This window comes from Cinclus cinclus, chromosome 3 (assembly GCF_963662255.1).
Source record: "Cinclus cinclus chromosome 3, bCinCin1.1, whole genome shotgun sequence".
In the NCBI taxonomy this organism is placed as follows: Eukaryota; Metazoa; Chordata; class Aves; order Passeriformes; family Cinclidae; genus Cinclus; species Cinclus cinclus.
In genome coordinates this window covers 71,040,549-71,067,262 of record NC_085048.1, presented here as the reverse complement: position 1 = coordinate 71,067,262, position 26,714 = coordinate 71,040,549, and the positions used below count along the sequence as shown (strand labels likewise).

Sequence of the window (26,714 nt, the reverse complement as noted above, 5' to 3'; positions counted from 1 at the left end):
AAACCAGCATCTTGGAAAAAACCTCATAGACACTGCATTGTTGATGGGCTTCTAAACTAGTGAGCAATAAAAGCCTGTGTTATCTAAAAAGAGAACCATAAGCTCTGGCTATTAGTTTTTTCTGACATATTTACACAACCCTACAAACCTTGGAGGAAGTCTTACATATTGATAAAAGGCAGCATAAACTTACAAGAATTAGTATAATAAAGATGAACTTTAAAAGCAGAGAAAAATAAGGCCAATTAAAATCCAAGCCAAGAAGCAAGTGACCTACAGAACTTGAAACTAGATCTATGAAAGGGAAGAACAGTATGTTAATTGCCCATTCCACAACTGCAGTGATTATGAGCTTTGATTCTTGATGGGTTTTTTTAAAGTCTGTATTCCAGTACAGGTACATACCGCCTTTTAAATCAGCTGACGCCCCCACGTACTGGAAGTTGTCCATATTAATTACATCAATAATAGGAGACACAACTCTGGTCTTGTCCTAAAATAAATGTTAGAAAGTAATATTGAAATAATGAAATCAATATATAAAGATTCAGGCAGGATGTGATGTTGAACAGTTCAGCAGGATTTCATTAGCACGTCTCCCCAGCTCTCCCCCTATTTCCACTTACGGCTCTGAAGAGCCTGTGCTGTGAACAGCACTGCTCCAGAGAGCAGAAACCATAGGATATGACTGGAAATCCTCTTTCTATTCTAGGCTACTTTTATTCAGTAATCCCTCTCTTCTGATTTGCTCTTGAAGAAGGCAGCAAACTTGTGGGTCTAAAGGCGGTCAAGCAAACAGCCCTTCCATTCTTATTTTTAAACCCAATGCAAAGAAAAGTATCCAGGCAATTCATATTTTCCACAGCAAGTCTCCAGCCATGCAGTGGACTACAGTCTTTTTATTTCAACTTTTAAGGGATACTTAGGTCTTTCTGCAATTAGAAAAGTCTTAGGTTAATGCCAAACCATTCCACACTAGAAGAATCACACCTCAATAACAGATACTCAGATAGGGTAGAGAACCTAAAGAGTACCTCAAACTCATGAATGCGATTAATCTCCAGCAGCCAAGATTCCTGTGGTACAGATAACCAGAGTCTTCTGTCCAGCCACAGTCTCGTATACTATTCTGAGCAATGTTAATTATTTTAGCTGATGTTTTTGCCAAAATAGTTTAAGAACAAAAATCTTTCCAACAAGTCCACATGCATCATCCAGCAGTATCACAAGACCTCAGTGTTCTAAAATAAGACTCATCTAATGTTAGTAATGCAGTATCATGGTTCAGCCAGTTTGTTGCCATGACTTATTGCTTGAATTCAAAATAAAAGTTTTGATCTGCACAATTTAACATCATTCAGAGAACAAATAACTTCAGAACAGCATATCATCAAATCTGTCAACATGGAAAATGTTTTGAACCAACAGGAGATAACTTTGGTAACTTCTATTACAAAGAAACTGTTCTCATGGTTAAAAAAACCACAACGTAAACATCTCCATTTTAGGAATTTATTTTGTGTCTTTAAACAACAACACAAACATTATAAACATTGGTTCAAGCAATGTATCTGCCTTGCTAATCAGTATTATACAGAACAGATTGAAACCAAATTAGTATGAGAATAGCTTGAGCTCATAAGAAGAGACTTAAAAGCATCTTAGACAAATGCTTTGTTTAGTCCAGTAAGAACCATTAACACCCATTTTCTTTCAATCTCTGCTGATTTTTAATAAGCCCTAATTACATAAATGGCATTTACTAGGTCATTCTGGCTGGGTGAGCAAAAGGTCATGAGTTTCTATATCATCCAAAAGAAGAATTCAAGAAAACCCAAGAGAATTCAATCTGAAGACTAAGCAAAAAGCTGAAGACAACATTGCTTTTTACATTCCCTTTACTATCACTGCAGCTATGCCACCCAGGCCAAAAACGTGCTTTTACAAGAGATGTAATCTAACTTCTAATCTGGTCTGCTACTAAGAATTAAATAGTTTGGTCCAAAGCAAACTAGAAATACAAACAAAAAAAGTCCAACATTCCATATTCCCCCATCCATCACATCTTTAGCTCCTTTTTCTGCTAGTGGTAGCCTCAAGCCTGTGTTTCCAATGGCAAGCAAGGCACAGTTTTGCTAGCTGAGTTGTACTTGGGAGGCAATTACAATTTACTGCACCTTCACTGCAAAGTCCTCTCTGTGTGTGTGTGTGTGTATACACCTTCCTACATCACTGAAATGCTTTAGATGCACCCATGCCCTTATTTTAGGCATTTTATATACAGTGATAGAATTAGGAAACTCCCTTAAGTAAAGGCTGATGACACAGAAGATATTAAGTCTGTCCAGTTATTCACAGTATTTCTATGGGCAAAAAACACAAAAATTAAAACACCCTTTTTTTTCTCATTTATTCCTTAGCCGAAATTGAGACAGCTTACACATCTGTGCCCCTCCCTAAAATAATTTTTTAAGAAAATTTGTTTTTTTTCAAATGGTTCTACTTGGCCAGGTTGAACCTGGTGGTAAAAGCTGCCTAAGTTATCAGGTGTACAGGCAAAGCTTCATTTAGGCCTCAGCCTTTCTCTACCAAGCTGCATAAGCAGGTAGCATGTTGTCTATACATCTGGGATTTCCTCAGGCTTTTACTGCTGGGCTGATTATTTCTATCAATATCAGTGCAAGACCATGCTAATGCTACTTGCTACACCTAACATATTTAAACAGCTCCCAGTTGTTTCTCTGACAGCCAAATACCCAGGCATGTACATTCAGTCTGATGCATAACCCCCGCATTGTTGACTTATTATGGGATGACAAATATGACAAATTATGGGATTTGCTCGGTAGCAAAGCAGAAAAAAGCTTTTTACATTCTTAAGGTGATGCTTTGCAGAGCATTAGAAAGTCGTTAGTGCAGAAACTATTAAAAACAGAGCTAGTGGGTCTCCAAATTACAGAGTCCACTCATTTAAAAGACTAAAGAGCAGCTCTCCCTTTACTCACACCATGATAACCAAGTACCTTGCTTTAGGGTAATTTAACATCGAAAATCTTTTGCCTTCTAATGGAAGGCACAACTGGAAAGCCATGTACTTCTTGGTGAAGATAATGAAAAGAAATAGCCTGCAAACAGTGAGAGTCTGCAGCACCTGGAAATTTGCAGCAAAATATTCCATCTTGACAATTTATAAGGAAGTTATGAATACTCTACAAAGTCAGACCTTATATATTGTTCTCATAAACTGTGAGAAATTATCCTTGAGATTCTGTATGCATTGCTTCCTCCTAAAAGTCTCAAGACACTTCAAAGATTCAACTTCACAATACTCTTAAGAGAAAATATAAATATTTTCCTTTTAGCATTGTGTCAGTTAAACGTTGACTCACTCAAAGTCAAAATATCTGAGACAGACACGAAAAAGCAAACCACATCTCACTTCATCTTAGTAATTTCTTCCTTTTAAGATCTCATTTGGTTAAAAATACCTTCTTAAATGTGATAGAGGATTTACTGCTATGCTATGAAAACAGATTAGTTCAGTTCTGCATCAGAATCTTCCAATTTATTTTTTTCATACAATTGCTGAATTCTAAGATTAGAATGTCAAAAGGTTTAGAAATTTGAAAAAGCCAAGTAGATGAGTACCCACGAAATCACTAGTAGTTATAGATGTTTTCAGGACTGTGTATACTTATTACTACACTGACATTTTTGGGGAATCAAAGGGTTAGCCTCCATAGTCTCCTCATTTAATCACATATACACACAAAAAAAATATCTAGAGCACATAAAAGGTAGTCTTAAAAATCAAGCAGAAAACCACTCTCCAGGAAGGAGCAAAGAAGATATATTAGCTCCAGGTTGCACCAGTATCTGTACCCATTCTGAACTCTTAAGTGGTCACCTTGTATCCTGCTTCTGCATTCAGTTTTTGCTCAAATTGCTGTAAAAAAGTCCTGAGCAGAGTCAGATCCCCTCCAGAAATGCTAAGCAAACATGGCTGCTGAAGAAAGTAAGATACTCTAACCAAGAAACCACCTTATAGAAGAAAACTGTGGGATGGATCATGCTTCGATTCAGGAGGAAAGCTTGGTATCTCAGGTGTCAAAGGCACAGCTTTCTAAAGTGGTTCTAGCACATCAGATAGAGTACTGCAGAACTGACTTGATTCAGACTGTTTCTTGGAAGCTGTAAATTCTTATACTGTAACACACACAACTAATCTCCCAAAACTCCAACAGAAATAAATGCCAAGTGGACAATTCTGGAACAGAGGGGAAAAAAAGGAAGAACAAAATACACTTTCCACTAGATCCATAATAGATGCAGCCACATATCAGAAAACACATTATTAATGAACAGGAGCCCTGACCCGAAAAAAGTTATCAGGGAGGTCAGAGCAGAAGAGAGCTCATATCTATTCAGCTTCTTGTCACTGAGACTATCAAAAAATGCTGCCAATTAACATCAACTAACATATACTGTCTGCCCTGTGAGCAGAATTAATCCATTTAAAATAACAAAAAGCTGTCATGTACAATATATAAACACTAACCTGGCCTTAATTATTTGAACAACCAGGAAGCTTAAAAGCTGCTTTTTCAAACCCCATACCAATTGGCTGGCAATATTTGCAGATGACATTTAAATGGAATTCTATATTCATTATTTAACAGTACATCAATCTTTTAAGAATAGAGATATATATTTATACAGCTGAAAACTATTCAGTGGCACACAATTAGTGTGCACTATGGTGACAATTGGAAGGAGCAAATTTTGAAGGATCTAATAAGTATGTATAAAGTAGATGATGCAAAAAAGCAAAATATGCACCAACTTCTCCAACCTGATACACCCCCTGCAATTCTGGATCTTCACAAAATTGCCAGCAATTTAATAAGAGGTTTTATATTCTGTTACAATAAAAAGGTAACACTTCTTCAAATTCTGTATCAGTTTCACAAAGATAAATGAGTATGCCAGGCAAAAAGACAGAAGAGAAACAGGAAAATAACTAAGTAACTACAGGGTTTTGCTGACCAAAACTACCACTTCTCTTCTTATTTCTTGAATTAATAGATGCTTCAAACAGTTTGCACAAAAGGCCTGAAAACATTCCCATGTCCTAGATTCTACAGTGTTTTCACTGCAAGCATTCTCCATTTCTTTTAGAGATATATTTAATGCCTTCAATTTATTTTCCTGGAACGTAATTACAGAGAAATTCCCCCAATCCTTCTAAGGCTGCAACACTTTAGATGGCTACAAAAATAGGAGGAAGTGCTATGGTACCCATTCTCAAGGGTTTTGTAGGCTCTAGGTACTTCGACAGTGTTCACGTTTGAGCTGATTGGTTATTTATACTCCAAAACAGGATTTCAACTGCTGATTTGTCTTGGGCAACTTGCAGTAATTCTCAAACACCCAGTAATTATAACAGGCTATTTATCACCGGCCAATTGTATGAAGTTCAATAAGGCAAAGTTTCTGCACTCGGGTCACAATTTCATGTGATGGTTTGGGGATGCTGACTGACAGCAGTTGAACATGACCCAGCATGCGCCCAGGTGGCCAAGAAGGTCAATGGCATCCTGGCCCAGATCGGCAACAGTGTGGCCAGCAGGAGCAGGCAGTGATCATCCTTTTGTATTCAGCACCACTGGGGCCACACCGCGAATCCTGAGTCCAGTTCTGGCCTCCTCACTCCAAGAAAGTGAGGTGCTGGAGTGTGTCCAGAGAAGAGTAACAACAGGGAGCTATGAAGGGCTTGGAACACAAGCCTTTTGAGGAGGGGCTGAGGCTATTTAGCCTGGAGAAAGTAGGCTCAGGGGAGAACTTAGGACTTTGTACAACTACCTCACAGAAGGTTGTAGCAAGGTGGGGATCAGCCTCTTCTTACAAGTAACAAGCACAGAAAAGAGGAAATAGCTTCAAGTTACATCACGGAGGTTTGGATTGGCTATTGGGAAAAAAATTCTTCACTGAAAGAGTGGTCAAGCATTGGAACAGACTGCCCAGGGAAGTGGAAGGGTCACCATCCCTGGAGGTATTTAAGAAATGTGTAGATGTGGCACTTCAGGGACATGGTTTTATATTGGGCTTGCTGGGTGCTTGGGTAACAGCAGGACTCAATGACCTTAAATTCAATTTCCAACCTATATGATTTTAAGATTCTAAAAGCATCACAAACCAAGCAGAATAAAGAAAATCAGTCATCAGTTGATAGCTTTGTCATTGGCATACTGAGTATATGGTGTTTACTTCTTTCTTACCCTTTCTGCTTTTTGGGCAATGCAAAGCAAAGCATAATGTGGGTAAGTGAAGAACTGGGCATTAACCAAACAGTAACTTAGCAAAAACATTTTGATCAGAAGCATTTTGGAACCAAACCTTTCCAGGAAGACTGACTTCCCATAAAGGGAATACAATTAAGAAAGAATAAAAACCCTGTTGTCTTAAGTGTTCCTCAATGCTTTTACAGAATCACTTCATTCAATTTCCACTTCAACTGAGTTCTTCCAGAGCAAGTTAACAAGCATAACCAACCCCTGGAGAAAACAGTGCAGTTTCACTCTCAATCATCTTAATTGCTTTTCCAGGACACAGACTAAGCATCATTTTCATAGATGCTGAGAGCCTCTATTTCCTGCTAGTTTCCATGAGAATTTTGGTTTCACAAGTCATCCTCTCTCCTATTATCACACTGAATCTTAATGAGGCATAAAGATTCAGGTAACCTGAATCACACTAAGATGATACCAGTACAGGAGAATCATACTTTGCTCTAAAGATTTTCAGCTTACTGAGGCAGTACCCAAAGAACCAAGGAAGCATATATTTGAATTACTTGCAAATATAATAATAAATATTCAGATTTTGTGTTCCTGTGTTCACAGATTAAATGAACAAAAATATGTTTTAATCACAGAACACTCTAATTATCTCCATCACCTTAAATCAGCAAAAAAGCTTCCTTAGAAAAATGAATAAAATTAATCTAGTATAAACCAGATGGCTTCAATATTTAATTTCCTGAAGAAGCAGCTTTTACTTTACAACTCTTTACTAACCTCAGCTACTCTTTCCAAAAGTGGTTCCAGCCAGTGTTCATTGCACTCACAGTGACTATCCAGGAAGGTCAATACTTTGGCTTGTGCTGCATCTGCCCCTCTGACACGGGAGCGCATCAGGCCTGAGAAGTAAAGATAAAAAGTTTCAAGCACTTCCTGGGGAAAACAATCAACAGTAGTGAGAAACTATTGCATTCCAAGTTAGTAACTAGTTAAATTACTCAGACAGGGCAAATACACAAGCTCCATTACCAAAATCAGATGCTAGTTAAGAATTCAGTGAAATGACTTTACACCAAACAGCCTGCAAGTACCCAACCTACTGCACTCTACAGGTTGCCATCTGATTTTGCAGAAGCAAAGTACCTTTTCAAAACAAGTGATACACGAGTACAGATGGGTCTACATTACTTTAGGTGGTATTTACACCGATAAATCTTACTTAAGATTGGACCTGAAAACAAGATTGCCTCCTAGGTTTGCTATGCAACTGAAGAAAGCACCATCATTAACTTATCCTCCCCATCCCCTTTTTACCAGACCCCATCTTAGTTCTTACCAGTCTGTACATTCTTCTATGAACTCAATCAAGAAATAACCATGCTTTATTAATTCCCAACAGAGAGCTGTACCCCAACTCATTTGTCTTTCTTCTGTGATTACAGCAATTCTCTTTTTTTGCAGTTTGTTTGGGGTTTGTCTGCTTTGAATAGGTATCTTTAGGCAGAAACTTCTGGCAAAACCAAAAGACTCTCCTCTCCGTCCTGATTACAAAGATACCCTCACTGATTTACCCTCCTTCTTTCCCTCCTTCCCTTTTATTATTTGTTCACTGGATGACCTCACTAGTCCTTAAAGTCCCTTGCCATATATATATAAAGTGCCTTGTATATATATATATATGTGTACATATAGCAAGTTTCCTCCCATTCCTTTGTAAGTTTCCTACCTACTTTTTCCTACTACTATTCAAAAAATTAATTTCTTTTTGTCACATGAGACCAAAGCCAAGTCTATTTTGTTGTGTTTATTTGTTCATCTTTTTTCATTGTTTCCCACTAAATCTATTCTGTTTTGTTTGGGCATTCCCCCCCCCCCCCAACTGAAATACTGCAAAAGAGTCGAGCTTGTTACTTACTGCACCCTTTACAAAATAAATATATAAAATATGACTATGCCAACAGAATACAAGATGCTTACGAGGAAAAGCTTGTTTGTTCTGACCAACATTCAATAACAAGCCATCAAGATCCTTTATTTAAAGTGTGACGGTAGTTCCAGTTATGCACTGTGCTACAGCTCTCCAACATTTTACATTTTATCTGTGGCACACTGACATCTCACTGTACCTCACAGACTTAGTGCTGTTGCCTTAATTTCAGCCTTTGAATGTGTTCTGTTCAGTCTTTCTACATCAAACCATTCCTCAAGCACTATGGCTATACTTTTTTTTAACTTCTCAGTTCCTCCCCCCAGAGCTTATTATTTCTAAATAACACTGTTATAGAACCTACTGTCTTACTCTAATCCCATAGAAAGCACACAGCAGTGTTTCTAATTTCAGAATTAGTGGCAAAAAAGTGGAGGTGAGCACTTTGGTCGCTGAGTCCTCTACAATCACATTCAGGTTTACTATGAATAGAGCTGAAAAGGTTCCACTGAACATTTATTCTGTAGACTACCACACCTTCAAACACACCAGCTCCCATAACAAACTTTGTTACTACAGATGAGACTAAAAGCTACTAATATTTATTTCTGAAAGAAAGGTAATTAATGTCATCCCCTCCACTGACACCATCTTTTTACTTCAACTTTTGTTTTAAAACACATTGCTGTCCTCTACTGTTCATAATACTGAGCTATTCTTGGCATCCTACACACTGTTTAATTTCACCAATTCCCTTAAATTTTAATTTGTATTTGTATTATTTAATCTTGATCTAATATTAAACTAATGCTCTTCTATCTGCAAACAGTTGTTCTTTTCTGACATAATAGTTTTGTCAAATTATACTTAATTTTCAGATATAGTGATGCACATTCATAATCATTTATGTGTATATGCATTGCAAATTAATATTTTAAATTACTAAGAGAAATAAGCATTAAAAATGTGTTACTTCATTTTCTTTTTTTCCCTTACTGCTATCTCCATCTTCAAGTGATACACTGAAAAAAAATGACATTAACTTACTCAGAATCTGGAAACCATGGCAAATCATAAAAGACCCACTTCCCTAATAAGCCTTTGCTCATAAGTATATTCCAAACAGAATATTTAAACACTAAGAACCCATCAGTTATCATAGTAACTTTAATTATGGGACAACACCGGTTTTGCACTTGTCATTTCCACTTCCTGACAATCTAATGATTACAGCTCTTCCCCAGGCCAGGCTGGCAGTCTAGAAGATACAGCTTATAAAAATTAGCAAGCACATATCTGCCAATTCAGTCAGCTATTTCAACTGTCAAATCTCAGTTATTTCAAACAGCTGTAAAATAACAATCGCCTGTATCTAATACCTTAAACTCCACTGTCAGTCAACTGCTGACTGGAGGGCTCAGTGATGTGAGACCACAATTTACAAAGCAACATAGAAGAAAACACAAATATAAGAAATTTGTTACAGCAGCTTCAGCAAAATCAGCATACTTGGTCCAGACCCTCCTGGCTGCTCAAACCTTCTCAAGTCAAAGCAAATTGTTTGTCTGGCTGTCCATCAACTAAATCCATAAAATGATATCTAATAAGGGAACCAGCAAAAAAAAAAAAAAAAAAAAAAAAAAAAAAAGGGGGGCGATTTTTAAGTTGCATTATTTCAAACACAGATTCATTTTACAGTGAGACCTTGTATGGAATGGAAGCAGCCTAAGGATTTGCTGTGTTAAGAAAAAGGAAAGGTTGAAGACTGAATGCAATTCTTGAAGGAAGCTCCCACCATAAAAGCCAACAATGGGCAATTGTACATAGAACAATATGGAAACAATCACAATTGCTGCTTTTACCTGCACAAATACCTTTTTTTATTCCTTCTATCAGTCGATTTATAAATTGAAGATCTTTCTTCCAAAAAAGAATGTAAAGCAGAATGTTCCTTTAAAACACTTGATGAAAACTAACAGATAAGGCAGCACAGTAGAATTTGCATCTTGCTTCATTAAAATTAAGCCTACCTTCTCGGCGATCATTTCGAAGAACCCGTACTTTTTCAATTTTTCCCAAGAGAGCCCCATCATCAGCTTAAAAAAATAAAACAATAATAAGTTTTAAAATTAAAAAAAAAAAAAAAAAGAAAAAATATCAAGTGATGAGAACCAGTTTGTCATCCAACACTGTATACCAGAAGAGGCCCTCTTCAAAGAAATACAAAAGCTTTGTAGGTGAAAATGTTTGTAGTCATAATTATTTACTCATCTCACAAGAAATAAAGAAAAAATACCAGGCTAAGAAATTACTACCTTTGTCATGTTACTTAAAGCTAGCTTAATTTTACAGTCTTGAAATAATTTTATTTAACTATTTTCTCTGTTTACTTTAGTCAGTTTCTACATTCGATAGCAAGAAAAAACTTTAAATAAACTGTTTTGTCTATAATAAAACTCACTTTCTAACCAACATTAAGACAAACCTGACATAAACTAGAATTAGTAAAAGTATTAATGCAAATATAAACATTAGCTTCTTATAAGAAGTATTACTCTGACATCTATTTCAACTATTTAAACTTCTATCATGATAGCCTAGTACCTACAAGACACTGACACTTAAGATTCAGTAAGACTTTTTTCCAAGAGACTGATGGAGACAGGCATTCATTTAAAACAGCACTACAAAAATACTTGTTGCAAGCACCATGGGTTTTATTTGTACTTAAAATAACATACTATGAAAAAGCTCTTTTTAAAGATACACTCTTATTATTCATTGTTAACAAGATATATTGGAAATAGTTATAGAGATTTCACATTTCCACAATGACAGATATGGAAGAATTAAGACCTGGTTTTGGCCAAGTCTCCTCAAACTTCTATTCATGTGTCCTATTCTCAAGTGAGTCACCTATCAGCATCTATAGGAAATCTTACCAGAATAAGCACAGTAAGGCAGGACCCTGTTAAAGTACTTACGATCATTACTGTAGTCATCCACCAGTATGATTTCCTTAATAAGGTGTGATGGACTTTTTTTAAGGACACTGAAACAAACCAAAACAACAAGAAAAAAAAAAAACATTCCATCCAGCAGTGTTAATTTTCCATAATAAGATCATAAAAGAAGTTACTTTGTTAAGCTGCAGTAGAAGCTAGCCCAGGATGTTACTTTCAACAACAGCTGTTAGCCCGTTCTTACAGAAAGCATGAAAAGAGGCACACACAATTTTGTGTCTTCCTTCCTCCCTATCTCCCCCATCCCCACTATTCCAGCCTCCAGAAATGAGTGCATTTGGCAATGGCCAACATAGAACTTTTGCAAATATCTTTGAGTAAGATACCACCTGGGAATGCATCTACCCTGACTTTTTTTGAAATAGCCAGCTTCCAAACATCATCTGGTAATCGGTACCATGCTTTCATGCATTTTAGTTAAGGTAAGCATCACTATTCTGTGGATGTTTAACAACACTATTTCAGGATGTAAGAACTGAAGACCTCAACAAAATCAAGGCTTATGTTTTCCTCTGCAAATAGTTCAGAAGAACATAATGGGTTGTTACTTCCCTTTCTTGTCATAAGCTGACAGAAATGAATGGCCTTAAAGAAAAATTAGGCTCTCTTATCCATACCTGACAACAGTTCGAAGCAAAGCAGATCTTGCCTCATTATGAAAGGTGATCACCACACTGGTGGCTGGCAAGTCTATCCGCCATTGCTTCCGCTGACACCTAGCAGAAATAATACCTTGTCAGTTCTACACAATTTTTACATCCCAGGCCTGGCAGACAGCCTTCATTGCAAAGTATTTATCTAATAAACTCAGACATGCTGCCTAAGAAGAATTAAACAGCTTGTTTTCAAGTGGGATTTTTCATTGCACTACGCCAAGAGTCTTTTGTGTAGCTGAGTAGGAAACAGGAGCCCTTCTTTTACACTAAAAGCATTCTTTTCATCTAAGGAAATAAGCATATTTTCAATGAAAATGCACAGGTTCAAAGGCTACCACGTTTCTTCTTTAGAATGCCATGTATCCGATTCTCCCTTTATTTTTAAAGCTCCTGTAACATCCTGGCCTTGCTCATAGATTAAAGTAGTTTTCTATTCTAATGAGAATTTGTAAGGATCATAACACTCAGAATTTGAAAAACAGAGCTAGCTGTGACAATGCTGAGCCAATTAAACACAGAACCATATCCTTCCAAACCATAAAGATAATGAAATATTCCATCTATGTCAACGCATTTTTCATCATCTCTAGAAACCTGAAATTAATATAAGCAAAAAGAAGTGAATTGCAAAATGCTTCCTTCAATACTGCATACAATTAAGCTACTTAATCCAATAAAATAAACCTAAAAAAGATACTATGCTCGTTGTATTAGAAACTAACAGTACATGTATATTGAGTTAATGACAAAATCATTACAATGTGACAAGTCATGATACTGATTTCCATTTGTGCAGTGACACACACACCAGCGATGCATTTCTTCCATATCCTTTAATTAAGGGTAGAGTTTTAACAGGCCTAGTTGTCTTCAGAAGGAATAAACCCAACTAGCATATACCTGTATTTAATTCACCAATTGATTTCAGTATTTATTTCAGCACTTATTTCAGCAATTCAATTTCTATACTCTGTGTAGTATTAATCAGACCAGTTTCTAACAGAAGTTTGCCACCCACTCTTCTCGAACAAGGCCTCTGCCTGCATAAATGCTCCCTCCAGACCTGATTAAACACCTGCAACATGCAGCATAAACAATGCAACCTCTGACTTCTTGGAATCAGAGAGCGAGCAGCAATGCGGCTGCTGGCCTGGCCCATCCTACAAAACCCCAAAAATCTGTGGTATTTTTGATACAATACAACCATAGTGTCACACACATTAGTGCCTGCATGAAACAAAACATTACCATGGTGCAGTGACCTCACTTGGCTCTGAACAAAAACAGAGTCTATGCCAAGTCTACAACTGCTGTGCCAAATTAGCAGGGCCACCTCTGGCTTTGTGGTGGGTGTACAAGATGGCTTTGTCACTAGTGCCCAGAATGGAATGAGTAAATCTCAAATGCCTATGTGTTCCTGAAAAATAAAGAGCAGCTCCTCTAGTAGTGTGAGCTCTGGCAATCCATCAAGACAGCTAAAAGACGCACAATTATTTTACTCCAAAGCCTGCTGTGCCAAAAAAGATTATCCTGCTAACTTTCAAATTACCCACAGAGGACAGAACTACTGTGCATGCAGTTATCATATGAAGCATTTGCATGAGAATAATTAAAAAGTCACATTAAACTTATATTGATCTCTTTGCAGAAGAGAGCACTTGAGCCAGATCACATATTAGGAGGAATTACTCAAGGTAATGAAGCCTCTCAATTTTAAGAAAACTCAAGCAAAGAGCACTACTGTGCATTTCTGAGGCAGAAATAAGACTCCTACACTTCAAAAAAACTGGAGGAATGTTTCACCAAGTATCACTGCTTTCAGCTCTTCATAAATCCCTGCTTTAACTGACTCAGTATCAGTCTTCTTCCTGTTCCACTGTGTCAACAGGGCCACAGTTAAAATTCAAACCGAAGAAACAATGTCATTATTTTTGGCATGAAGGTTAAACTCTGTCTCCTCATGCAGCACTTCAAGTTTACATGCAGAATAAGAAAATACATTAAGATAGGACTTGAACTGAAAACTTAAATCAAGACCTTCAATGTTTAGCATAGGTCAGTAAAGTCAGTTAAAATAAGAGAAGTACATTCTTTTCCCCAGAGATTTGGACTAGTTCAATTAATTAACAATTTTTCCCAAAAGATCTGAGATTTGTTTGAAAGCACTTTTTGACAGAAATATACATTTTAACCAGCGCAAGGAGAACATTCACTTCAACTGATACTAAAGACACAGGAAAGTTTGTTTCTTCTCTACTTAAGAGTAAAACTTGAGTGTGAGGTCAGAAGTTTCTAATAGGTGGCAAATGACACAGAAATACAGCTTAGTGCAGCTATTGTATTTCACACTAATTCCTAAACATCATAACATATCATTTAGATGATGTGATCAGAAATCACTAGTCCAAAGCATAAATAGGGAGCATTGGTCCACTAAAAACATGAAGGATTTCATCCTTCATCCCACTTGGGAAACTGTTTTACACTGAAAGCAGGACAGCTCTCTGAGTTTCCTATTACAACTGTGACACCCACTTGTCACTTTCTGCATCTCCAAAATCTACCATGAAACGAAAGGAAACCCAGAAGCATCTTAGGGTTGTTAAAAGTGGTAGTTGTGAGCATCAGCTGGAGTGAAAATCCATGTTCCTGCTCGAATTCTCTCCGCTTCCTTTCTTATATCCTTGGTACCTGCCTGTTTCTCCCTTCTTCCTTTTGTTTAAAACAAATGCAAGTAGCTAAAATGAGTGAACCAAAATTGTCTTCTCGTACAGCAGGCAAGCTTTCAGAAAAAGCATGAGGATATCTTTTGTCTTCCTGCTAGTAAAAATTCGCATGATGTAAAAAAAAAAAATAAATTAATATAGTATTAAGATATATAGTTGCATATACATCTACATATCTAATGCAAAATCCTGATAAACTGCTTCTAAATAGTCTAAATAGAGAATTTCAGCAATTAAAAATATTACTGTATTTTTTTAAAGTCAAAGAGCCTCTTAGACACATCAGTAAAATTAATGACAAGTTACTTAAGAAGAAACCAAGTATTTCCTGAACCAGGCTTCCTTCCTTAAAGACTGCAACAGCTCCACAAGAGATCTTAATCTCAGCCCAGTTGCCTTCAATTTTATTATAAACTAACATGCTTCAAAGTGTCATGTGCTCAGATATTCTTCTTCCTATGGCTATAGCTCTTGTTCTTTACATTGCACATTCCCAAACATATTTCATGCAGCTTTTTTAGCTTTTTCAGTGAAAGTTCTTCCCAAAATAGAAGGAAAATTAAATGCAACATGGCAGGGAACTCATTATGGAAGTTGTAAGAATGATTGCTTCAGTTTGTTTTTCTGTTTGGTTTCATTCTTTAAAAGATGACTACTCACAGATCAATGGGCACTTAAATCTTCTCTATGGCAAAGTAAGTAAAAATCCCAGCTCAGACACAACCTTTCCCCACTAACATCTCCCTCTCTGGGTTCTTCCACTCTGTTTAGTGGAAACACTTAAGCAAGTCAGCATATAATCACAAGACTTACAGTTAAAGGAAACATGGCCATTGTAATATAATTTATCTCTGGACATCTCTCTCATTTAAATTATTCTCAAAGGACAGCCTTTGTCTGTTAGACACATGACCCCCTCCTTCCCCATGGTTATTACATATCTAAGAAATTACAAATTCAGCATACCTGAATCACAGAAATGTCTAAAAGTCGTTAGTTGAGTTTGATCTCATGGAAAAGGATACCTGGTCTAAAAAGTGAGAATACAGTTTTTGGGGGTGGGGGTGGGAAATTATGTGTGCTATGAAGAAAACTCAGAAGTAATTTTAAACTCCTCAGTATAACACCACAAGCATCATGCTTTTCTTGGCAACAAGCAAAACACCAGATTCTTCCTACTTTGACATTCAATTAACAACAAATTACTTGCTTTACTCCATCTACAAATACTTTGCATAAAGAAACCTAAACCCATGCTATTATACAAGGGATTTCAAAAATTACTGAGTTTCTATACAATTTTTCTTCACTTGGCCATTTCTGATTAAAGAGCTTTTTGGGAGTAAAACAGGAATCTTCCTTTTCTCTCTCCTCTACTGGTGTCTTTTTCAGCTTCTTCTACTTACGAATCCGTGAATGTACATTCATATATACATTGTAACTACAGAATTAGTTAGGCAAATTAGCTACATATGGCTAGTTAATTTTATGTTTCGAGGCTGGCATTCCTAGTTGTTCAAACCAAACCTGGTTTTATGAAGTCCTAATGAGCAACTTTTCTTAAAGCAAGCTATTAAATCCTTTTTAAAATGAAGGTCTTGTCTAACCAGCAGTAAATAATATCTGTCTTTACTGTGAAGGGTACTGTTTCCTGAAACTGTACCTAAAGCAGCCTGAAGTATAATTCCATCCTAGGTTTACCAGGGTGTGAATAAATTGATTGCTTCAGGTTTAGAGTTGACAATCACATGCAAACAGAATTACAGAGTGACTCAAATCCTAAGTGGCCCTGGAGACCTCTGAGCCCAAATTCCCTTAAAGCAGTGACTGTTACAGCAGGCTGAGCTTTGAATATCCCTAAGCCTGGAGACTTCACACCTCTCTGGGCAACCTGCTCGCCTGTTACATCATCCTCACTGAAAGAGACTTACAAATGTAGAAACCAAGAAATAAACACCAGATAAAAGAGGAACAAAGAGAGACTGAAATGCAGCACCAGTTTGGATATATAATACACACTGACAGAAGTCGTGGAAACAGAAAAACTTGAATAAGGTTTATTGTTCTTTAACCCACTGTTCAAGGATCAGGGAACTTACTATTACTGTCCTTTCTAAGGCTGGAGAACTCCTACTTCAGAAAAAGCAGCTCAAAAGCAATAGACACAAAAAGGCTACTGTGGTTCAGTTTGGCACTTACTGATCATGCCTAGTGTCAGGAATGCTTCGGTCCATTCGCAGTTTGTCACTTTCCACCTGATTGAACTTATTCCGTGCATACGGATCCTGGCCGGATCGCACCACGGTAGCACCAACGTAGGTGTCTTGGTCAAAGTCTTGCCACCGAACTTTTCCTACAACAGAAAAACCAGGAAAATATCCAGTTTAATACTCATGATTTAAGGAACAACATTCAGTAATCCAAACACAACTGATGAAATATTTAATTAAGTGATTAAACTTCAACAGTGCTGTTAACAGCGTAACATCAAAATTCACTTTTGCATATTAAATCTGTCTAGACTATCCCGCAAATTAATTACAAATTTTTAAAATAATGCAAAGAATCTGCAGAAATATGAATACCAAGCTTCACTGCCATAAGGATTCACAAGTTTGCCTATATTAACTGAAAAAGAAAATAGTAATTTAAGGGTGTATAGTTCTGTCTGTGACACCTTTGATGTTTGATTCCAGATTCTGATACTATTTTGCAGTAACAATTCTCCTGTCTGTTACATCAGGCCGTAGGAGACCACGAATCAACACATGAAATGAAAAAAGCCATGACCTGCTCTACTTTGCACTAAATCTTACTTCTAGTTTCAAATCTTCCAGCTTCTGATACCTCTTGCTTTCAACCTGTGACACTTCCCACTCCTTTCAATACTCAAACAAGCTACCTAAGGCCACCGGCAAAGTACAAAGTTTGGTCCAGAATACATAAACATTCAAAAAAGGGGAAATAAGAACAGCTGGCAGGTACAAAATTGGCTAATCTAACATCAGATACAAAATCTGTAGACAGGTGTGCTGAGCAGAGCAACTACCTGAAGAGATATGGCAGAAAACAAGTAAAATAATCCCGGCTCTTAAAGACTTTTGGGGATTTATTTCTCAATGCATACACAAACTCAAGGCTTTGCAAAAAATGCATACATAGATAACCAGTCTTATTTCTCTTCTCCAAACAGTAGTTAAGATAAGGTAGGCCAAAGGAAACAGAAAAAAAAGGCATCAATAGCAAAGAGCTTATACTGTACCTGGAGAGCCTATGACTGGAAAGGAAAAATCATACCTCACATGCTCCTGGGGATGGAAGCTCCCAGCTGCTTAAAAGAAAGCTTGCCTTGGTTAGTTCTTTCTGCAGGAACTCATAGTATTTCAAATGTTTGTAAGCAAAACATGAAGTTTAACAGAAGAGAAGCAAAATCTGTGATGCTATCTGATCACTAGTTGTCGTTGTCACAGGTTAAACTTTTTAATTGTGTAAAATAGTCAGATTCAATTTTCCTTTTTCTGTATGCTTTAGTATGCCAATTATAGTGACATATGAAATCTCACTGATGTGAAACAATTAAGCAGAAAAAGAAGTTTATGGAAGCATTCACATGAAATGAAGATTCCTTAACACTTAATTTTCCTAACTCATCCTCAAGGCATGAGGATTTCACTCAAACAAAATAAAAATCACGTTGCTCTCTTATTTTCCAGCATGTGACAAATACTGAGCAAGCATGAGAAAAAGTACACCCTTAGCACAGTCAGGAAAATCTGCCAAATGAAAAGCTAGGAAAAAAAAAAACCAAAAAGTATGAACCATGGTTAAATCTTCAGTCAAAATAACAGTTCCAAGGTGACTTGTCTGAAGCCTGCCAGAATCATCCACCAAGAGAAATGGACTACTTTTGTACCAGAGGCTTTTACAGTATCTCAAACCTATTGAAGGACAATACAAACACACTAGCAAAGAACCACACTCTCTGTTGTTTTAAACTCAAAAGGAGCAGTGAAGCAAGTAAGATTTAAGGATGCTGAAGCTATAGAAACAGAGAAGTACATGTTGCTAAAATAATCCTAGCACTTTCAAACAACAAAGAATTATTAGAATCAGCACAACTGCAGTGTTTTATGGCTTTCAGTGATAAGTGCTTTATGGCTATAGATCTTTCAGAACAAATCTTACTGCAATACCTGGAGGTAGTGTCTCCACACTTTGTGCCCTGTCCTCCCCATCATTGCCACGCACTTCTTTCCTTTTGGGGTCAATATCATTTGGGTCCTCCTGAAAAAAAAGTACATAATCTTTAAAATAATCTTGATACAGTTTTGTGTCTTCAAAGTAAACCAGGTTTTCCAGATTTGAAATTTAGAGTGGTCCAAGAAAACAAGGATTTTAAGAGAAACAATGATTATTTTCTCCATCACTTGAAAAACAGAGCAAAAACTGAGTCAGTTAATTGCAGCTAAATTATGCAAAAATTCTTCTTTGGGGAAAAAAAGAAAAAAAGAAAGAAAATTTATTAGGAAAGATGGAATTCTTTTTTAATCACTAATGTTCCAAGGAGTTACACGGGCAAAAAGGTTAAGCAAGACGTGAAGACAGCCCTGCTCTAACAAGGAACAGCTTAAAGAGGAAGATATTTGAAAAGAGAAATCAGGTTATCTAGCAATTATATCCAGAATGGCAGCCTTACTATTGGAAAAATACTACCAAAATATTTTCATGTGTTAATTTCATTGGAGTTTATTCTGGGCTTCACAGGCAACTCTGCTCGATTTGTGACTGCAGAGACAGTGATGATTTAGATGGAGGTGATGGGGCAAATAATTCCACCAATGCCCTCCTCCAATTTCCAGCATTTATTCTGAACCCATAAATGTAATTTTCATTTCAACAAGGAAAGAAAAAATCCCAACCACCACTTTTGCATTCTTATTACCACAAAAATACACAATATGAAGCTGGGATTACCCCATTATGCATTTGGAAGAAGTGGAGAAGAGGCTAACTTTAAAACAAAAAACCTAGTAACTGCATGGACCATATGCCAATTTGCATGAGCTTTTGTTCTTGCACACTTGCCAAAAGAAATCCTATTTCCTTTTCTAAATCTGTGCAGGAGCTCCATCTATAAACCAGTTTTACTGGCACTATCCTGATAAATACAAGACCTTTACTACAATATGCAAGAAGATAGAACACAATGCCTATACTAATCACTGAATGCACTGAAGCCAAGCAGTGCAGAACAGTTGTCATCACTTAGAGGAATCTGCCAGAGTCTCCAGAGCAGGGTGATGGTGTACAAAGTGCATACTGGAAAATGTCTCTGCTGTCCCAGCTCCTAAGCCACATCTGGGAATTCTTTGATGGAACAGCAAGTAGCTGGAACAGGCCAAAGTTATGCTGGGGAACATTAAAACCACAAATGATACCATTTCAGCTTGTCCCCAGGTATCTCAGAACTCTCCAATGTAAATTCAGCTTATGTGTCTTAAGTGCTAAGTTGGCATTAATACTTAGAAATATGTTGGAAAAAGGCAACAGATTTCTAAAATACTGAAATATCACACTTTATCTTCTTTTTCTTGCCAGAGTTGGGATTAAAAGCTCAAGATATGGTATTTCATGTTTGGACTCAGATGTTTATTAATTCTTATCTATATTACAGTGAGTTCTACAGCACGTCTAGCTAACAAGCTAAAAATTGTGATGCATCTCTCCCTTTCTACAAGACCTTTTAAGGGACATTCTGTCCAATTAAGAACAGACACCTAAATTATTTTCACTTTTAACCGAATAACCAGTCAACCATGACCCGCAATGTGGATTTTTCTATCCAATTACATAAGATCACCCAAACCCATGAAAAAGGTGAAGAGACCTCTGCCCTAAAACCTCCATCTTGCTTTCTGTATATTGCTAAATTCCAAAAACTCAAAGTTTTCCACCATGTGACATTACACACTTCTTTTTTAACTACACATCCATAATCTCAGTTCTATCACTCAATTTTGGAAGCCTTCTCCAAGGCCTCAGGTCAAAAGTAGTGCTTTCCTAGGGGTCAGTGCCTATCAGCACAGAATGTCTAAAATTCTCCATTTCCAAGGCTCCAACACTGAAATTAAAAACTAAATACAGACTTTTTTTCTTCCTCCTGAGAAATACAGCTAAATCAGTTAAACACTGAGTACTACTAATGCATGCTTTTCATAGCATCATGCATCAAGGATCCCAGAAATAAGGAATTTTAACAGGTTCCTATACTACATATCACCATGTTGATACACACTTTCACCTAGTGGGCCTTGTGGAGGTGAATAGATACCTCTGCTTAAAGAAAGATTTAGGACAATGACAATAAAAATAACAAAGAAAACCCACACCAACACAAAAACACACTCCCAAAACCACACAAGTCATTTCAAGAAAATGTTTATGACTCTCACTGATGAGAGAAATTATATGTCACTGTGCACTGAGTCCCACCAGCACAGTGAAACAGATGCTTGCTGTGTTTTGAGAAAGTTGTATTTCACTCATTATTTGGCACTGTGCACCATTCTAAAGAAACTACAGAAACACTGCAGTCCAAGTATCAAGAAAGCTGTATCAAGTAGCTGCAAAACTCAACGAAGCTCTTTTCTATTCCAGATGACTGCAGTGAGTCTAAAAAATATGCAAGTTGAAAAATAAATGCAAAACATCTGCTAAACAATCAAAATAATAATGCAAGGGTTTCTCCTGTAATTAAACAAAACAAAACCTATTGAGTGCTTCCTCATTGTTTCTCTCCCTTTAAGTCCATGGGGTAAAACTCTGCCTTCCCATTAATCCTTCTAGCTGAGGTAGACGTGCCATTAAGAATAATTATCACATTCTTCCACTTTGGATTTTGTTGCCGTTTTGTTTTTTATAAAATAAACATAAACTACCAAAGACAGACTCAGAAATCTTACGGTTTAATGCCATTTTGAATTCTTATAAATTTGAACCTTTCAGGAAACTACTTGGTGCAGACTCCAGACATTTTGAGGTGAGCCAAGCTGCCAGGATGGAAGTTGCCACTGCACATGGCTTGATGTTCAGCTTGCCTCCTAGGACTCCTTATAAACCAGCATTGTGATGGGAGAGTGTAGGGCATTAAGGGATATTAACCTTGAAATTTGTGCCCTAAATTAGGACTTTGTGGCTCTAAAATCAGCAACAAGCTGAAGCTAACACTCTGCTGTATGCACTAACTTTCATCCAATTAAGAATTTGGAAGGTACACGTGGGAAACCCCTACCTTTTAGGTACAAACAATACGTTATATCCTTTAGCGAGAACTTGAGAGCACAAAAAGAGATGAAAGCAGTTATTGAAAACATATGCATTAACACAACCAGTTTCTTTATATCTTTGATTGTAAATTGCTTCAGCATGGTCATTTTGTGCTATATGGGAAGCCATCACAGGGCTGAATGGCATTACCACGTTGCCATCTCCACAGACAGTTGCTTTTTCAGCTTGCCTTGAGTGAAAGAAAATCCCAACTTCCAATGTGATCTTAAAAAGCCACTTGCTTTTGAAGAGTAATCTTGGTAGAAGACAACAATGCTGGCACTGACAAAACTCATTCATATAGAAAGCTAAGCTTAAAGGAAGATTGGAAGCAACTTAAACTGCTTAAGAGGAAGCACAGGTCTTTAATCATGAGAGCACAAGAGGGAGATTAAATGAATAAAACTTAAAAAGAAAAGGCTACTGTTTTTTTCTATATTAGAGTACTACCAATACTTTAAAATAATATTTTCCTAATGTTGTTTTTTAAAAGCTGGCAATTTCAGGCTAAAACTTAGCATGTAAATGCACATGGACAATTTTGAAGTTATTGAAAAATAAAAAAGTAGCAGTCAACTAGCAGAGACATTAACCACATATTAGATGTACACAGAACACCACTAGAATAAAACCTTTGTGGCCATTGTTCATGCAGTTATTTTCATCATGCAGGACACACATCAACAAGAAAATAAGTGGACACCAGATAAAATGCAAGTGTTGCAGGGATTTGGTATATTTCAATTGTACACATCATGTTAGTGCCTCCCACTAATTTCTGATTCAGTATTAGAAGAAATGCAAAGAAACAAAATTGCAACCTTTCAAGTCCATTCAGTGGGAAATATTAAATGGTACCACAGTAATATTTTTAATATATTAAATAAATGCACATTAAACGTAATTTTTAAATTCAATTCTCTAATTACCTTTGCTATTCCTAAAACTCTGAAACATTTACTTAACATTTTATTAAAACATTCCTTGCAGCAATAACCTTGTGCAATTCGTTATGGTAAATTGACTGAAATGAAGGTAGGGTGGATTTGTTTTAGGTTGATTAATCACTGAGTTGCAGCAACTTTTTCTTTCAGGGTACTGTAAGCTCTCCATGCCTCAGAAAGCCCACAAATACTGACAAACCTTACTGTTACAGTTCACTTTTCTTTTCCTGCTCAACTCACTCAATCCATTAAGCCTAGCTGGAAGACTGAATTTGAGATATGTTAAAGGTGCAACACCAAGCTTCACTTTTGAGAACTAGACTCAAAAAACTGTTTCAGGAAATGATTAGGTACACATTTGCAGCTGCTCTGCTGCAGGGAAAGGAAATTCAAAAGTAGCTCAAATTCAAAGCAGGATTCAAACATTTTTTTATAGTATTTCTACACATATACAACATGATTGTATTCCATGAGAAATTTAAGAGTTAATTTCTAAACTCCATTGGAGTTTAGAAAGCTGTAATTATACACAGATGTACATTAGTGGATAATTTCATTACCATTACTTAAATCTTCCAGACTATTTCCCTTTAGTTTTGGTATATTTGCATGCATTGAATACTATATTCCTTACAAGCATTGTAAAGAATTTTTCCTCAACTGTTATTTCATTTGGTACCAAAACCAATTTGAAACTTTCTAAGTCCCTAGGTATTGCTTCTATATTAAAAAAAAAAAATAAAACCACTTCGAACTGCTGCTTTTTTTTTTTCTTATTTTTTGTCTCACAATACTTTCTTTTTCCCTTTTAATTATAGTTTCAAGTATCACGGATTTGACATTTAACTGCTACAAACTAGATCTCATTATAGCAGAGATTTCAACCTCACAGTGCCTTCCTATCAAGGGAACAACTTAACAACATGAAACAACCATAGATACATTAAGATATCACACAGACCTTACAAGCAGCAACTCAGAGATCTCTGAAAAGCTCTTGAGGTTGGAAATGTCTCAAGTGGGAGCCGACTGTGCTCCCAATACCAGCCATTCCTCTCACAACATGATGCTGAACAGCATGCAACATTTGGGTACAAGAGATGGCTGGGAATTATGTGCTACCTTGGACAGGGAGAGACTCAGAAAATAATTGAGAAACGTATCTTTGTTGGACAAAATACATTTTAAGGTTTAATATCTGTTTCAGAACTTGGTTTTATGCGAGGGCTACTGCAGACAGATTTTCTAAGAGAAAAGTGAATGCTGGCAGCACCTTCAAAGAGCATCATTTGATCCAGCTGGCCTAATACAAGGCTGTGCTGCATCCAGCAGGACACATCAGTCAAACCAACTGATGGCTTTGGAAGGGGTGCTCTCACGGCAAGACAACTCCTCTCAGGACTTCACACACCTCTGTTCTGACCACGTACTTGGGACCAGACACACAAAATCACTCTCCTGTTGTGTAGAGCAGCACTTGGCATTACAACAGTGTAATACCTGCTGAAGTTTATGTCCCTAAACCAAGCATAAAGGCTCCTCCTAAGAAAGAGACTCAAAGCCAAGGAGAATCAGACTGCTGACTAAGACGCTGACAAAGCCTAAGCCCAAGCTTCTTTGCTACTGCTTAGTATCTTCCTCTGTATTCAATACATGTCCCCTTCCCCCACCCCAATTCAGTTTACAATCTTTTAATTACCCATCACATTAGCTAAGCAAGCTCTGAAGCACCAGTTCTTTCCAACGCAGCAAGACCTTCAGCAGAGTCCAGTGTCCAGCTCAGCTTGCTTTCTGACCCAGCACTCACTTACTGCCTCCCAAAGAAGTCTCCAGAAACACAACTCCAGTCTCTCTTGCTGCAGTAAATAAATGAATCCAGATTTCCTGTGTGCCAGGCAAGCACTCTAGCAATTCAATGTAATTACACTGTGGGGCACCCACTTCTTCCATTCTTAGCAAACGAGTTTTGCACAAAACAGAGATAAAGTATCCTCTGAAAATACCCGGAATGCTGCTTCTTACGGAAAAGACAAGCATGAAATATCCCATAAACAAATGCTAACTTCTGGCTGGCAACCTGCCTAGCATACTAAAGCAGACACTTCCAAGCACACCAAGAGGTGAAGCATAAATACACAGAAAAAAACACTGAAAAACTATCTACTTTGCAATATTTGATTATGACTGTTACTGTCTAAAATTATTACAGCAAAGATGATTTAATTTTCATTCTTATTCCTTTACTCAGTGTAAATAAATTCCTGTCAAAGGCACATTCCTTTGATATATTTGAGTACTCAGAGCAAAAAGAGAAACTTCCAGCAGGAGGAACACACACAGTCCTCATAAGACAATTTCATGTTCTCAAAAAAAAAAAAATCCAAACAAACAGGGAAAAGCATCAAGACTATACCTTGATGGCTCTATATATAGGAAATGTGTTTAGATACACTTTCAGTGAACACAGTCAAAACATTTTGAAAATGGCAATTTCTATAAGCCGTACTCTCTAGACAAAATTAAATGCCTTAATGTCCTACCATCTCTGTAAATGTTACCTTTACTTAGTGCAAAGTACATATTTCGTAGCTTGCAGGCACTACCTGAAGTACTAAAACAACTATAAAACATGAAATTTTCTAAACTAGAATGGATTAAGCAAAAATAATGCTTTACCTGAAGTTTCTGGCAAACAAGTACACATTCTCTGAGGAACATCTAATCCAACTTTGCAGTTGAAGACTTATTTGTGCAGCAATTGTGATCAACCAAAACTCTGGTTCAACTTAATTTTTGGGCACAATAGACCCACTTAACTGACAAAAGCCAAGGAGCAACAGAAAAACCCAGGTAGGGCAGGTCAGGCTACTCAAGAAGTATGTATAAGATAGGCTATTAAATATGAAGATTTGCACACAAGTATATTTTAGATTATCTTTAAATTTTTATTAGTTCCCTAAAAATAGTAGCATGACTTATCTCCCAAATACCCACACTGGTATAACATACACCAAATTAGCTGATTAGCCCACAAATGCTATAGTTTTACTGTATTTCAGCATTTTACAAAAAAAAAAATAAAAAAAAAAATCTTTACGTACCTGTCAATAAATTTAAGAAACTCCAAACCCAGAACACTTTTAGAGCCTGGTGAAAATTTAGGTACCCAGCTCCAGATGACCTCTAATTAACCATGCTCCCTTTTGCCTAGAGACTTCATACACTCTAGTGATAAATGTCAAAACTAAGTGGGACAACCTTATCGCCTTCCAGAAATGCAGAGAACTAAAGATTCTCTTTTTTTTTTTTTGCCTTACAAAATTGACCATCTAATATACCACCAGAAGAAACCCCAGAAACCTCACAAATTACAACACCCCTTTCATTTCCTTCAGCTCCACAGTGAAAAAACTAAAGTGATTGTCAGACTGACAGCCAAGACAATGCAATGACACACACCACCACACAGAAAAAGTGTGGTTAAGACCACATCATCTTGCTAGACTACTTCTAAGTCTTCCATACCAAAAGAAGCCCTGTCAACCAAAGATCTCCACAGAGGCCACCACAGACAGAAGCAGAATCAGGACCTGCTGTGAAGAGCCCAAGCAGCAGAAAGCAAAGTGGGTCACACTCTGGTTTGATTGTCACCTCTCCACAGAAGCAGCAGAAGTGAGGGGAAAGTCTCATACACAGACAGAACACAAATGGACAAAAACACCACAGAGCAGCCATGAAAAGGGTTTATTGTTTTTTCTAAGATCACTCAATCCTCATGATTCCTGAAGCTGCAAAAATGTACAAGGATAGATG

At 37.0% G+C, this 26,714-nt stretch overlaps 1 protein-coding gene across 1 annotated transcript in view; it reads right to left on the bottom strand.

Moving 5' to 3' along the window:
* Positions 1 to 26,714, bottom strand: part of GALNT2 (polypeptide N-acetylgalactosaminyltransferase 2) — an 87,313-nt gene that overhangs the window by 19,062 nt on the left and 41,537 nt on the right. The window contains exons 2-8 of the mRNA XM_062489140.1: positions 18,825 to 18,915; positions 16,831 to 16,984; positions 11,867 to 11,965; positions 11,211 to 11,278; positions 10,257 to 10,322; positions 7,077 to 7,198; positions 406 to 493 (exon numbers count right to left, since the gene is read on the bottom strand). Coding sequence (XP_062345124.1) covers positions 406 to 493; positions 7,077 to 7,198; positions 10,257 to 10,322; positions 11,211 to 11,278; positions 11,867 to 11,965; positions 16,831 to 16,984; positions 18,825 to 18,915 — 688 coding nt within the window. The remainder of the gene's footprint in view (positions 1 to 405; positions 494 to 7,076; positions 7,199 to 10,256; positions 10,323 to 11,210; positions 11,279 to 11,866; positions 11,966 to 16,830; positions 16,985 to 18,824; positions 18,916 to 26,714) is intronic.